At 37.4% G+C, this 16421-nt stretch overlaps 1 protein-coding gene across 1 annotated transcript in view; it reads right to left on the reverse strand.

Moving 5' to 3' along the window:
• Window positions 1-14951, reverse strand: part of HPGD (15-hydroxyprostaglandin dehydrogenase) — a 25797-nt gene extending 10846 nt beyond the window's left edge. Inside the window, exons 1-3 of the mRNA XM_056489069.1 lie at window positions 14342-14951; window positions 14040-14163; window positions 10014-10120 (exon numbers count right to left, since the gene is read on the reverse strand). Coding sequence (XP_056345044.1) covers window positions 10014-10120; window positions 14040-14163; window positions 14342-14434 — 324 coding nt within the window. The 5' untranslated portion in view covers window positions 14435-14951. The remainder of the gene's footprint in view (window positions 1-10013; window positions 10121-14039; window positions 14164-14341) is intronic.
• Window positions 14952-16421: the final 1470 nt, after the last annotated feature.

The following is a 16421-nucleotide window of genomic DNA, read 5'->3' on the forward strand; positions in this document are numbered from 1 at the left end:
CCTGTATCATCTTGATTCCTTAAAAACTGTTTTTGAATGCTACTGCAATCAGAAATTCTGCTGAGATTCCTCTTACTGAGCTTCAGACTTTTAAACTGAGAGGTCCAAAGACACACCAAGCCTTGGGTTACCAACCTCCTGGGTGAATCATTAGAGCTTCTCCCAGAAAGTCACTTTACCTGAGAGTGAAACTAATAGTAAGAAAAGGGCAGCAGAGCCGGCTCCTGGTGGAAGATAATAACTTTAGAGAAATGTTCCAGTATTACTGCATTATTGATGAGCTCTGTAACTCTTTACCAATTTTTTTTTGATCCCTCTATAGTAGTTTAGTATTTGCTTTACAATTCCTACTTAAAATGGACAAATGCATTGAGACACACTTTTAGTCTTTTGGAAATATTATTTCAGCTCTTAAATGACAGCTTTGTTTGTACTTTATGACTGTTTAGTGCAATGTATTGACCCAAATAAATTAGGATGTCCAAAAGATGAAGTGTATATGATTATTTCACTATTTTTAACCAGATAGGATCTGCAGAATAATGGAGACAGAAATTTCCCATTAAAAAAACACTGAAAAATCTGTATTTGCCTAAAACCTAATGGATAGTGACTAGAGAAACAGGGAGAAAAAAAAAAAAAAAAGCTTTTAAAATCAGAATGTGAACTATTTTTCGGCCACTATGCAAATTCTCAAAGCCAAATTGAAATAATCTTGAGATGGATATTGTATTTCATTTTTATTAGCTGATATTTTTAGACATGTATGTTATAAAATATAAAGTAGCACTTATAATTAAATTTCAGTTATCCTTCACGCTTTTTGGTTTTAATAGGAATCAGATTTGGAAGAGTGCATGTTCTACTTTATTAATTAAGAGTGCATGTTCTCGTTCATTTTTCAAGTAACATGAGGCTGCACATTGACAGAGATAAAACAACCTGAGACCTCATTACCAAGTTTGCTTTGGAATCTTGATAATGACTTATCTTTTCTCATTTTCTATGGTTTCAGCATTTAATGAGATATTTTTATAATACTATGTTTTCAGAATATCTATTTCCTGGAATAGTGTAAAATCCCACAAAATATGAATATTTCAAAATCATGAAATAATAGTTAAAATTTTTCTTAAAGAAAAAAATCCCATGAATAGATTTCCTTTTCTTTCCTGAAGTCTTGTTTAACGTAACATATTTTAAAAAATGTTTTGATTAATTTAAAAAGGATGCTGTTGATTAAATGCTTTAACAGAAACTTTTCAAAGAACTGTCTTTAAGTGTCGTGACACATACCAAACCAAATCAGATTTCTCTTGCATGTTCTGGAAAGTAGCAGAACCATTATAAAGGTTAATCTATTGCTGTTTAATCTTGATTTTCATATGTAAGTTTGATTTATTAAAACCAAGATTGGTTTGTGTTGTTATAAGGTATATTTATTCTGAATGTAAACTTACTGGCACCTAAGGAAGTTAGATTTGGACCTAAGCATGGAATATGTTTTTCAATATACATATATGCATAATTGACTGTACAGAAGATATTTTAGAAAGAAAGGGGTTAATGCTGTCTTTGGAGAGCAGGTGCAGGTCCTGTCATGCCCTGGAGCAGTGGCTCAGCCTGTCAGAAAAAGACAATACCACTTAGGATGATTAGAGAAAAAAAATCAGTTGTAGAAGGAAGTAGCTTGGGCTCCTTGAAGCCATTTCTATTCCTTCTAGTTTAGAGATAACAGAGCTAGATGAGCTCTTGGCCAAACCACAAATATAAACCAAGAAAAAAGTGGTAGCTTGGCTGTCTGATCAAAATTACTGTATTGTTCTTTTTCTCCCTCTGGAATCCATTAACTTAGTATTTCTTCAAGTGGCTGAAGACATGTTCTTCTTTGAATAAAAGTATTGTGAGAGGTGGTCTTCAAGATAAATGCAGACTTCCATTTGGATGTTGCCCTTTACACCTGCTATAGGCTTGTAATCCTTACCTGTGATCCTTGCAAAAACCACACTGAATGTGGCTGACCTTGGGTGAAATGGCTAGTTATGATGTTAGGGCTGATAAAATAAAGAATTATTCTGCAGGCAAATTGAATCACATACCCAGGGTGAGAAGAACCTGTCTGCACTGTCAGCAGATGGCACTTATCATCTAAACTATCACTTGTTGGATTTCCCTTTCTCTCACAACAATCCACCTCTCTCCAATCCTCTCAAATTTATGTGTTTTCTGAACCCAGTATCTTGGTTTTAGGTTATCATGAAAATGTCTGTAATTTCCTTTCAATTAAATGAAAGGAACTAAAGGTCTTTTCAGACTGTGCAGTTCCCCAGTTGTACTTTTAAGACTAGTAATTTAATCCAATGTTCTTAACCAACAATAATTTATAGATTATCTATTAAGTAAAAATTCTGGAAAACTTAATTTAAATATTACCTAATAAAAAAAATTGTCTGACTCAGTTTAAGATGAAAATATGCTGTGAGACTTTGCACAAGAAAGTGTTTTAGAGCTGAACTTTTTATGATTCCTTTGTTTACTACTGCATTTAGCTCAAGGGATGTTGTTCATAAACATGTCAAGAACAAAGAGTATCAAAGTAGTCAGCTTTATAATTAAATGTAGGTAAACAAAAAACTGGTACAGCTGAATCTTATCTTTTTTTTTTTTTTTAAATCCTGGCTATGGAAACTTAGTATTCTTGAAGTCAGAAAATAAATTACTGTTCTTCTAGATGTTGAAAAACATATGATATCTCAGTAACACTGCTGTTTATTTTCTTACCAAAATACAGTGTTTTACTACAGCACATAATGAAGATGGGCCATTAAAGTGCACTGGAGGTCTGAGTGTGCTCTCAAGGGAGGCAATTTTACTCTTCAGCTGCCAGCAGAAAATTTAGGATTCTTTCAAATAAAGTTATAGGAGTGAGTATGAGAATATCTCCTAGCACTAATTTACATAAATTACAGATTTAAATTAGAGGAGATCAGACATGCTGAAGTATCATACAGTAATAAACCTAATATTGTATCTGACAGCATGGTAAATATTGCAAAATAATTGTGCAAATCCTCAAAATATTTGCAGTTGCTTTTGAGAATAGCATATCAGTAATCAGTAACTCATGTAATGATTTCTAAAATGACAATTTAATTGCCAGTGTCAAAATCAAAAATAAAAGAAAATCTTTGATTCTTCACATTTCTATGTATCCTTTGGCTGTATAGCTTTAATATAGCTATCATTCTAAAAGATATCATATATTCAAACTCTGATTCTAATTAGGCTGAGTCTTCAGTAATGCACTAATTAACTTTTCTACCTTTAGGAACCAATGTCAGCAAATGTGTACAATGTTTTTGTATTCAAACATTATATCTGTCAGTTTTCATACTTTGTGCTTCATTTTAGATTTATCTATTAAAAAAAAAAGTGTTTTTTGGTGATGGTGCCTAGGACATCATTAATCATCATCATTTTTGTGTGACAATTGCTTTGAAAATAACTTAGGTCAAAGTGCTTTTTTTTTCCTAGTGTTTCAGGGCAGCTGTTCCAACTGACATAGTTTCTCACACCTATTTAATAAGGTTTTGCTTGCCAACTCTTGTCTGATATATCTGGTAGTTCATGCTGAGGAAATACATCAGCATCTTCAGTGCTGAAGGTGAGCACTATATTAATATTGAGGTGATATGGTAATATGAATTCCTTTGAGAAAACAAAATAGTAATCAGTCCTAATATTTTATGTAGGTTCCTGAAATAAGATAGTTCAGTGCTAGGGGTACTGAACAAAAATGAAAGAGTCACTGACTTGTGGTTTCACAAAGCAGGTTAGCACAGAGCTGGAATTTGGCCCAAGATCATTTGCCTTTCATATAGTGATGTTGTAAATCAATGACTATCTATAAGGAAACATTTAAAAGTACTTTGTGAACTGTGTAAGATGAACTTCAAAATTCTGAAACTAAAAGTGCTGCTTGTGATATCCATGGAAAGTTTTAGCATTTTGCTGTTGGACAGGAAGAAGGGACTAATTTTTTTAAATGTAGATTTTCTAGGATGTAGACAAGTTGGAACAAGCATGCAAGTTCCTTGGCAATCCTATGTATGGGTTAGTTTGATTGCTATATGAAATGAAATTGCAAGCTCTTGAGTATGGATTTGCAAACTCAAACTGTGGAAGACAAGAAGTCTTGAGTGGGAGAGGCAGAAAGGAGAAAGGAGTATATAACAGGATTTGATAATTTGCTACAAGTCAATAGATTTTTTACAAGGTGGGAACTATGCTTCAATTTTTTATGGTGCAGATTTCTTTACTTCCCTCTCCCCCTTCAATACACCTCCACATGAATGAAGGACATAGGAATAATATTCCATTTTGATAGCTGGTCTTATGTTCTTAGTTCAAAACCTTTGCTTTTCATTATACTTCAACATTAGTTACTGTAAACATACGCAAAAAAACCATAAGCCAAAAAATTCCTTGACTTGCTATGCTATTAAGGTAAGTCATTGTATCTTTCCTAGTACAATATAAACAGAAAAAATAATTATACCCAGAGGCTTCTTTATGTACATAGAGGATGGATCCTTGTGCTACTAATTTCAAGGTAAATGTCATTTCTCATTTTTTGGCCAGGTCTCTCCCTAGACACTTAGTCCTCTGACATCAAATTATGCTGAAGAATAGGCAAGTAGGCCATTGAGGTAGCCACTGGTTGTCAATAAACCAGCCACCTATGCCATTTCATCTACTACAGTAGCACTGTTTGCTTTGGTTTGTTTCTCTGTTGCTGGCACTGAGAAATGGTTCTTGCCTTTGTCCCTGCTGTGGGACCTAGTGGTTATTTCCAGCTGCTGAATCCAGCTGTGTGTCCAGGTTACATTACTCTGGGATGGAAGCTCAGTCCTCATTTCTCCTGGAACACTGGGAAAGGCCAGCAAGGTGTATGGACCAGAAGAAGGTTGCAGCACACTCCCTTGTGTGGCTTGCTCAGTGGAACAGCCTTGTGATGATCATGGAGTCTTTGTCACAAAAACAAATTAAGTTAATCACTTCTGATGTTGGCTTAGCTACCCTTCTGATTTCTGCTGAAATATTAATTGGCCTTATGATAAATAGATCCATGCTAATAAGCAAACATTTGTTTTGCAAGGTTTGCTAGTTGCTGGAAAACGTATTTCACCATGAGCTATATTGAAAGGAGTCACACATAAATATACAGTAGTGCATTATCTTCTCTGTAGTTCCAATCTAAGTATTTTGCAGGGACATACCATGATGTTGGTAGGCTTCATTTTAGTGAAAGACTTTTCTAAATTAATGGAAATTTTTTACTTCTGTCACTTATGGAAAAAAATTGAGCAAACTCATGAGAAACATAAAAACTTGGATTTGCTGCATATTTCTACATTTTTCTAGTAATGAAGAATAAGACTGTCATGCACCTGAAGAAACTTTATATGTGCCTTTGAATTCTGCTTACTTCTGGACAGCACATAAATAATTGAATCCCATATGACTGGGGTGTTTTGATGTGCTCAGGCTCTGGCCTGCAATTTAAAGTTTTGCCAGATTGTGTTAAAAACTGCAAAATTATCACATAAACAGGAGATATTTGTGATTTTGCTTTCAATTTTTTTTTTCATAATTTCATTTAAGGAATTAATATATACACAAATTTTTTTTTCATAATAAAACAATAAGGTAGTCAAAATGCTACATAAAGTACTTCTAAACTTTTTATTGAGGTAATGTTTAAAATGCAAGCATGGGTGATACCAGTACTGCTATATTTAACTGTATATTGCAACCTATGTCAGTTTTCAGAAATCTCTGACATGAACATAAAAAGAGACCCTGCATATAATTTGGATTTTCCTTAGTATAAAATGTGCTAAGTGCATTTGTAATGACAAAAGACACTGTAATTATAGCAGCCACTCTAATTACAGTGGTTCCAGAAAGCAACATCAACACAAGACAAGATCATTGAAGCTTCTTAGAACACCCAACTATTTTAAATAACATACATGTTCAAGGTTTGTAAAGATGTGGGCCCTTTCCTTGCTTCAGGGATTTGAAGAATAGAAAAACTAGGATTATAAAATTTCTGGATCCCTTAGGTAAAAATTTTTATGAATGCAATAAAGACTGTCATGCTGGAGAACTGTAGGTAGGACCCTTAAATAGAATTTATGTGCACCCTTGTGCTATTCTGTGTATACATATGTGTGTGTGACAGACTGCTGAAATTACACTGGTAATATCTCTTTAAAATGGAATTCTTGTATGTTACCAAGTTCATTTTTGTATGTGCCATAATAACAAGAGTGTACCCTTGTATGAGTACCACCAGTTCAAGCTGCTCTTGATCAAGCTGATTTAAATCTAGTAAACACCAGGAGAACTGGAGTTTTGAGGTGAGGAATAGATGGCATTGCTGGAATACTTAAGTAAAAAAAAAATAGATGTATTAATAAAATAATGAAAATATGAATGTTTGACACAAAATGTAGCAAAAATGGTGGAAAGAACTGCAGTGCTTGAGAATGATACAAATGATAGAAATGATATTTTTTTCATTTTAGCAGTCAGTACTCCTTCCTACATCCCCTCCCTGGCTTTATCAAATTGTCTTTTCTTGCTCTCAGGAAACTGTAATGGAAACCAGTAGGAATTGTGTTTGACTCCATTTTCCTTCCAAATTAAGTCCCACTTTTTCAACCTTCTTCATGCTTTCTCAAGCATTACTACCAGAGAACTTCCCTACACTCCTTTAAAAACATTCCTGAAGACCAACCGGTTCTGTGAACTGTTTTAGCCATAAAGAACACACCCCAGATGTGTTTGCTCTGATTTGTATTGCTCTGTACTGCTCTACTTTTGTACTTTGTACTTTAAACTGGGGCAGGGAATATTTGCTATATCAATATATAAATGATATCGCTAAGACAATGACTGACATGTAGACAGTTTTTATCCTGCTTTAAAATAAAAAATATGTGCATAATGTGTATCCCTTACAAGAGGGAAATTGAGACACTTTAAAAGAATGTATTTCATATCTATTTTGCTCCTTTCTACAAGAAACAGAAAAATATTTTATAAAACCAACGCATAGAAGATATTATGCGTGTCAGCTATTTTTGTTCAGTTATTTTAATTAAAAAAGCAAAAAGTAAAAAGTCTTATATCTTGTTTTACAGAAATTACAATAACTAGTTAGAAATGCTTGTGGAGATAAGCTAGTTAGTTCACTCAGTGTTAGACAGAGAAAGAATAATCAAGAGGTGAGTGGAGATATTTGGATCTTAGAGCAGCTTTGATTTAACTCACAGAACTGTACTTCTAATCTGTTTGATCATTTTAGATAATCTGCCAGTCCCTATCATGTATTTATGAAAATTTTCAACATCCAACATGTGTTAGGTCATTAGAACATTTATGGTGAACTTACATATACAATAATGTATAAACTGTATAATATTCCCTTTAAAAAAAAATTCGAGGACTAACTTGATAGTTAAGCATGTAGGTTTCTAAGACTTGGATTTCAGATTTTTTGCTACTTGAGACCACTTATGGTCTTCTTCTGCTCAATTACTTGTAATAAGAAAAAAAGCCTTGAATCATGGAATTATTTAGATTGAAAAAACCTTTAAAATCCTCAAATCCAGCTGTTAGCCCAGCTCTGCCAAGTCCACCACTAAACCACGACCCCAAGCACCACATCTGGAGGCCTTTTAAATACCTCCAGGGATAGTGACTGCCACTTTTTTGGGCAGCCTGTTCCAGTGTTTGACAATCCCTTCGGCAAAGAAATCTCTCCTCATATCCAATCTAAACCTTCCCCAGCCGTTCTGACCATTTTCTCTTTTCCTATTGCTTCTTACCTGGAAGAGGAAGCTGTCCCTCACCTTATTACAACCTCCATTCAGGTGGCTGTAGAGGGTGATAAAGCTCCTCTTAGCCTCCTTTTCTCCAGGTTAAAAAACCCCATTTTCCTCAGCTGCTCCTCATAAGACCCTTCACTGCTCTGTTGCCATTTTCTGGACATACTCCAGCACTTCAATATCCTTCTTGTAGTGAGGGGCCCAAACTGAACGTAGGATTTGAGGTGCAGCCTCAGCAGTGCTGGGTACAGAGAGACAATCCCTGGGCACACCATTGTTGATCCAGGCCAGGATGCCACTGGCCTCCCTGACCACCTGGGCACAGCTGGCTCATGTTCAGCTGCTGTTGACCAGCACCCCAGGTCCTTTCCCAATGGGCACCTTTTCAGCCACCCTGACCAAAGTGCAGCACTCAGCACTTCACCTAATTTCAGCTCAATTGGCCTTGGCCCATCAATCCAGATTTGTTCAGATCTGCAGAGCATGTACAGCACCTTCTGATCCCTCAGCAGATCAACACCCCACCCAACTTGGTGTCTTCTGCAATAGAGTAGGAGGAGGTTCTCAGCATTTTCTGCTTGAAGTTCTTGGCATTGAAAAATTATTAAGACATGACTCTAAGTTAGGATATCTATCTTGACAGCCAGTATCACAGTCAAACATATTTTCACATGGAGTTCAGTATTTCCAGTAATGACTTATTATCCGTGCTTGCAAATTTGACAGGTGTATACATCTGTATCTAACTTACTTCTCTTTACTTTTGTGCCTGGTTTTAACATAGGATATAAGTTATCTAGAACACAGTCTTCTTTTCAAGGGATCTGTACTAAGATATACAGATGTTGCCTATCACTGAGGATGATAAACTACCGTTACTTCACAATATGAAGTTTCTTAATGTTTAATTTTTCAAAACATTTCAGAAATTAAATAAAGAGGAAGAAATATATGTACTTAAATTTCAAAGAACATATAAGAAATAGATATAAAATATCAAGAGAAAGGCATTATGAAACTTAAATTTTTTCCAGATGTTTATTTTCTCATTAATTTTTCTGTAACTTGTCTCATATACAGCTCGTGTTACTTGCCCTGGAGTTGTTTTGTTAGTTTGGTTTTTTTGGAGGCATTAGGATTCAAAGATGGGTGCCTTTGTCCTTAAAATTTTTGACAAAAACGCACCTAATTTTCATATTCTGAGCTTTCTTGTTGCATGACAAATTTCAAATGAGAAAACTCCACATTTTACTTTTCAAAGCTTCATTTTTCTACTTTTTTTGCAGTATGATCATGGAGTGACTTGTTGAATCACCATTGAATTAGGACTTCACAGATGGTAGACTACAAGCTGAATTTCACTAATCTAGAAATTCTATTAATGCTAGAAAGGTCATTCCTTGGAGCTTAGGTGTCCTAAAGAGTAAAATGTACTTGAAAGTAAAAACTTTTCAGCTGAGAAACAAATACTATGGTTTCATCTGATGAGATAACAGAAAATATCAAAGAATGAGTAACAGTTTGTTTGAAAATTAATTTTACTGGCTTGTTGAATATACTGGATTTTAGTGAGTAAGTGCCCTTAAGTAGAATGCTCCTGCCAGTGATGATGGGGAAATGGCCTATATTAAAAACTCAGATTTTATGCTGGCATAGTTGGTGAGGAAAGTGTGAAGAGCAAGTTTACTTGTAGTATCAACAAATGGCAACTCTAACACAGGCCAGTTGAGCCTTGCAAGTAACTAAAATGTTAGAACATTTTATACATGTATATATACATAAACACTAATATAAACAGACTGGCCTGTTGTAGATGCAGCTCTACTGCCTTGGGCAGTCAATTCTTACACCTATTTGGGAATTAACTGGATTTTCTGGAAAGAGAATGTTGTCTGGTAATAGATAACCTGAGTACCTCTACACAGTCTGTATGTCTTGGATAGACAATTTTAGGGACCCACCACACACAGTTATGTGGTGACTGTTTCAGTAGTTGTACTTATCAATCCAATTAATGTTCTGTCATCTGGCAAAATCTGTACAAGCCACAGGCTGTTAACTGTATTTCAACATTTAATACTAAAATATAGACATGTGAAAGGAGATAATGCTTACCAAGTTAATTTGTATAGTGCTTTCCCAGTCCTTCTCATTGTTCACTCCAGCGTTATTAACCACAATATCCAGCCTTCCAAAATGTTCAATTACTTTTTTGAAAGCGCCTATAGTAAGATCCAAGAGTGATATTTCTTAAAACTTTGGAAATTTAGATATAAAAATACAAAGCATACATAAAAATGAATGTTTATTAGTCTACCAAAATTTCTTCATTATTTTCTTAAACATTAGTGAGCAGCATGCAATTAAATATTTTATCTAACATGCATCAACATTAGATATATTTAGGGAAAGTGGAAGGAGTAAGATAACATAGTTGCCTTTTCATTCAGTTTGATAATGACTGATAACTGGAGCTAATGTAAGTTCTTAACACTTATATATTTTGTATTAGATAGGATGTTTGGCACCCCTATTATATAAATTAAGCATTTATAGCTTAATTTGTAGCAGTTTGATATGTCTAATAAAGCCAAGATTTGACATCATTTAGTTTGAATGAAAAACTTCAAGTGTTCAGAAGAAATTTCTTCATTCAGTCCAACTTTAGCCTGAGAATACAGTTTTTATTTAATGAGTAACTGACATGAACATTTCAACTACAAATAATTAATCACAATTCTTATTTAGATGTACCCATTTATGGATAAGTTGCTATAAATCCTATTTGTCAGGTAACTTTAATAATGTGTTTCTCAAATTCAAATCTTCTTTTTTTCTGGGGATAAAAATAGTGACCTGTCTTCCAAAGAATTTAAAAATAAGAACTGGGAAACTTCCACAATGACATTTTGTTTTTCCAGGTGACAGTGTTAGAACTAAGATAAAAGATGTGCACAGAAAAATATGATGATGTCATATTGAAGAGCAAACTCCTCAAGCCTGGCTCTGCTTTGACAAGATGGATGAGATGAATTCCAGATGTTCATTCCAGTCTAAGATGTTCCAGGACTGAGAACATCATCTGACATGTATATATAGCTTGCTTGTTTTCCCTTCCAAATAATGTTCCTCATCACCAAATATTTACTGTTACGTAAACCAAGACACCACCTGCCCAATATTGTTTTAATAAACATTGTTTGGTGCTTGACTCAAAACTGACAGTATTTCAGGTATACCAAAATTATGCTTGACAGGCCTTGATGAAATTACTTCACTGAAAGGTGATCCCAGGAGCATTTTCCTTCTCTGATCTCTAGTGCTTGGCTCTTCATGTCACTCAGGTGAACAGCATCTGCTATCAGACATCCATCTTTTTCTGCAGCAGTTGCAGGGGTTTACAAAGCTTTTCCTGCACCAGCCTTTTCTCTGCCTCAATGCTTCCTGTCCATCACAGTCATCATCTTGTGATTAACACAAGAGCTGGGCAGCTGATGGGACAGGTTTTATTTGTCCAACTGCCTTTATTGTACAGATTTTTCTAGAACACTGTAATATTATTAAATCTTCTGGTTTGGTCTGTCTCTCTTCTTCTCTTTTCTTTTGTTTGTTGCCAATTCATGCACTGATTTCTCAACTCTTCAGTCACTTATCTTCCTAATTCTGCATCACAAGGGCAAATGAAAACCTCTGACTTTATTAGAAGCAGAAGTGAGTATTTAACTTACTTCCAATGAGTAAAATAAGTACAATTTGGGTCCTTACTTAGCTTCCAAAGTTTTGAAAACTGACTAACTTTTAAGCCTTCTCTAAATAACATATTTCTTAAGAAGATTCTAATTCTTAATAGAATCTTTAAAAACCACCATGAACAATAGTAATTTTGCCAATGATTTATAAATTATATTTATATAGACTTCACTAATCGCAGTTTTCTAATTTGCATATTGAGGAAAGACCAAATGTTTTTGCATATCTGTGTTTGGAATATTTCTGATAAAAATTTATCTGCTGACAGTAGTCCCATCTATCACCTATCCACAAAAAGAAGAATCTTATTGTAAATTCTTAGCAAAGTTGTCACCTACACATCAGTATAAGCTGATTTATTCTTCCCTCTTCAAACATAGAATATGTGTTTGCATTGCACACTAATTAGTGCTTATGGAACCATAAAAAATTAAAAGCAGATGATTGTATGAAATATTGAGTAGGGAAGGCAAAATTAAGAGAAGGATCCTTTTGAAAGGAAAGGTAAGAAAAACAATGCAAAGTCAGCACAAACACCAGTTATATGTGAGCTTCCTAAATATCCCTGGAGGGGAAAAGTAAGTATGGTGATTTTCCAAAGTGGGATGAGTTAGGAGATTTTTGTGGGGTATTAGGTGAAAGAATCACCAGAGAAAAAAGTACAGACAAGACCTGAAAATAGATTAAGCTGATGATTTCTTGCCCATAAGCCTCATGTACTCAGAAATGCTAGTTCTAGTACTTAGATTTACTTCCTACTCAAAGGGCTAAAGTTTAAAAAAAGAGGAACTTCATTCACACACATGACCTTTAACATAAAGTACTAGACTTGATTAATCCGATAAGACCTTTAAACCCTAAATGTGAAATTAATCTAAATTTGTTAAGTAGTAGTTTACAATTGCAAGTGAAAAAAATATGAAAATAAAGCAGCTAAAAACAAAAAAACCAACACCAAAACCAGCTCAGATTCCCCAAAGGATGGCGAGACATGCTTGCAAATTTATGGTAAGAAACCTGCAGCAGGACTAATGCAATGATCATAGAGGCATTAGCAGCAGCAGCTGCCTGTTCTTGCTCTTTTTCTTTGCAAGAACCGCTTCCAATTTTACTCTGATTGCTTTCTTCCGACTAGCTTGGCTCCAGAAACTCCCTTGCTGATCTGTCCTACTCACTCCAGTTCCCGGTTCACACCCTGTTGGTCCTGCACTCGCCTGGCACTAAAGAGAGGAGGAGTTGTGGGAGACAAGGCACACTGAGGTAACACCCGCCCAGCAGCACATGTTATTCCTACCTCTAGGATGCTTTTTCTTGCTCCTTACTCCTCCCACTTGGAGAAAAAGTCAATAATCAACCTAGCTGATAAAAGCTTTGCTGATTACAGCAGATCCCAGATTTAAAGTCCAGCATCTTTCTTGCAAACAGTAAAGCTATAGAATTAGGAGCAATCATGCTAGCTTGGAACATGGACAGTACTGCTGAATTTTGGAATAGCAGCAATGTTTTCTGAAAGGGGAATGGCTATGCTCAATGATCACTGTCGAGAAAGTGACCAGTGAAGTGTGATGAATAAAAACAGACCAGAACTGCTCACATCTAGCACGGCAGAAATGAATCTAGGGAAAGGGCATTGGCAAAAGAGATGTCAAAATCTGAATCTGAGTCACGACCTATGAATGTACCATTTAATAACGAAACTTTGATGAAGTGATGTGCCTGTTATGAAATATTGTGAAGGTACATCAATGTTATATGATACTCAGTAGGGAACACTGTTTATCCACTAAGTGAAAACAGAAATGCAAATCGTTTATGAGGAAAACTGCTTTTATTCCAGCTAGCTACACACATAAATGTGTGTGAACTGTTATCACCCTATAGTTAACCCCTATAGTTAAAGCATGCCACTTTTTGCCAGCTCTTTCAGCTAAGACAGCACACAATGAAAGTAAGTGTGCTGTATGGAAAGAGCACTGCAACCCAGCACAGAATTTATTACTCCTGTTACGAGGGAATGCAGCTTGGAATCTGTACTGAAACCTCATAAAAAACAAGTCCGCGCTTTAAAGCTCATATATATATTACTCATAAAATAGCAATTATCTTCTGCAGAGTCTTTCATGCAAAAATATCACACACAGCACACTCAATGGAAATGACTTTGGCTTTTCTCTCCGATGCGCCAAGGAACCAAGTGAAATTGTGGCACTAATGCTGGCAGCAATATATCACATCTGCAGGTTCAGGAACAAATGGCTAGTGGGTCAGTGCCAGAGCGCCCGGGAGCAGGCTGTCCTGCAGGACTCTGCTGAGCGCTCACCGGCGCTGCAGCCGGCGCGCTCCGCTCGCTGCGCCTTCCGCGGGTGCGCAGCGCTCAGGGCTCACCCCTACCTTTCAGCTGCTCCTGCTCCGTCACATCGCACTGGATGAACAGAGTCCTCTGCGCTTCAAACTGCTCGTCCAGGGCCGCCTTGCTCTCCTGTCCGGCCTCGGAGTTGCGGTCCAGCAGAGCTACCTAAGCGAGGAGGGAGGAAAATGAGTGGCTGGCGGGCGGGCGGATGGACAGACGGACAGATCCCCCGCCGAGCCGAGCTGAGCCGAGCCGAGCCCCGGGGCTGCCAGCACCCCCCGCCCGCGGGTGCCGGCTGGAAGCAGAGGGGAGGGAAAGGGAGGACGCGCTCCCCGGGGCTCACCTTGGCGCCCTTGCCCAGCAGCGCCTGCACGAAAGCCCGGCCGATGCCCTGCGCCCCGCCGGTGACCAGAGCCACCTTCCCATTGACGTGCATGGCCGCCGCGCTCCTGCCGAGCCGCAGCAATCCCGCGCCGTGTCACCTGCCCCGTTTCCTTTCTCCCTCCTTCGTGCCCTCCCTCCTGCCCTCCCTCCTTCCCTCCTCCTCCTCCCGCTGCAGCGGCTCATTCCCCTCCCGCTCCCCACTCGTGCGACCGAGAGCCTCCCGGAGCTGCCTGGGCGGGGGGAAGCAGGGGCGGAGCGGGTCAATAAATCGTCCTCCCGAGTGTCTGGATGAACCCTGGAGAGAAAGAGCCGGAGGGAAGACCAGCTTCATCCCTTCTTCCCACCCCCGGGCTCGCCGCGCCCCCCGGAGAAAGGGTCCCGGGCAGCTGCAGCTCCGCTCGGTGGAGAGGGGGACTTGCGTGTGCGTGCGTGTAAATCGCGTGAGAAGCTGCTACAAGCTTTGATAAGGGCTGTTGGCAGCTCCTGAGGCTGTGTGAGTTTTGGTTGGCCCAAACCGCATAAGGAGCAGGGTGAGGACAGCTTCCAAAAAAACAAACATAGGCCACTTTTTCTCACTTCAAAACAACCCACCAGCCTTCTCCCTCCCATTCCCCTAATAAGCAGAACCTATTTGCATAAAAAGGCAACCATTTAATGTTACAGATATTAGACATCTCAAGATAAGTGCTTCTGAGAATTTTTCAGGTCTGTGGTTAACGTAGCTTATATCTTAAAACATGTTTAACTGCTTTTATTTATTAGCCGAATTCTGTCTGTTATATTAACATGAACTGTTTGCAACTAAAATTCCTCAATACAAATGTGTATTACCATACAGTAGAAAAAGAGCACCCTTAACCATGTAAAAGCTGAAACAAATGCTCTTGCTCGTTAGTTAGTTGTGGGATTAACAAATGTTATCCCATAGAAAATACAATGTTGTGGAGTGTTGGGTAGGCAAGAAAAATCCATTGTTTCAGTCCTAAGCTCTATAAACGTGTACATAATGCAAGTGTGTGTGTATATTAACACACACAAGCTTGTCTTTTATGTTCTCTGTTTTCTTTTGCCTGGTGTATCAGGTTTAAACATTTTACTTGTGCTTTCAAGGCCCTAAAGTACGCTGACTCAGACTGCATCTCTATCATTAATGTCTTGTAATTTCTCCTTGTCTCTCAGTAACAGTGCTCCTATTTCGCCCTGTCACTTATCCCTCTTCTGTTCTCTACAAGTCTGCCTTTATCTATGGAATTCCCTTCTTTTGTATTACATCACTCCCAACACCCAGCAAACTGTTACAGAACCATTAAGGTAACTATGTTACCTAATTGAATAAATTAAATAACACAAGATCTCGTTATTATAACCTTTGTCCTTAAAAATGTGATCTAATATAACCCAGCTGGTAAATTGGATTACAGCCATGAAGTTTTCCTAAAGATCATGATTCATTTTACTTCACAAGAGTAGTCAAGGATGGCCTCTGGGATAAGTGATTTGTTAGAATATGATACCTGTGTTTCTGGGAGGACTCCAATTTGCTTTGGAGCTGTGAAAATTGTGCCACTTAAAGTGCCATGCCTAATGAGCTCTGTCCCAACCAGCTGAGCCAGCTTCCCTAATTTATTGGGACACAAGTACAGTGCCAGTTTAAAGTCACATCATGAGAACAGTATTACCACATAGGTACCTAACAATGGAATCTTTCACTCTCAATTTAGCCCTGATACCCCCTGCCCCTCCTTCCCCCTCCTTCCTTCTCCTATGGCAATTATCAACATCTGTCACAGTCTTTATTTCCACAATGTAATATTTTTTTAAAGAGCTATGCAAAGGAAAAGATCAATAAACCCCTCTGTATTCCAAACAGCTGTAGTTGGAATGACCTTTGGCAACAGTTTTCTAAATTGTTGATAATTTGGCATGGATATTAAGAACAATCTGGACTCTTTAGAAATGCTGGAATGCTTTAAGATCTGAGTGCACACACTGTTTCCATAAAAAAACTTATAACTCTGTGTCCAGAGATCAGCTTGGTT

This window comes from Oenanthe melanoleuca, chromosome 4 (genome assembly GCF_029582105.1).
Source record: "Oenanthe melanoleuca isolate GR-GAL-2019-014 chromosome 4, OMel1.0, whole genome shotgun sequence".
NCBI classification, from domain to species: domain Eukaryota; kingdom Metazoa; phylum Chordata; class Aves; order Passeriformes; family Muscicapidae; genus Oenanthe; species Oenanthe melanoleuca.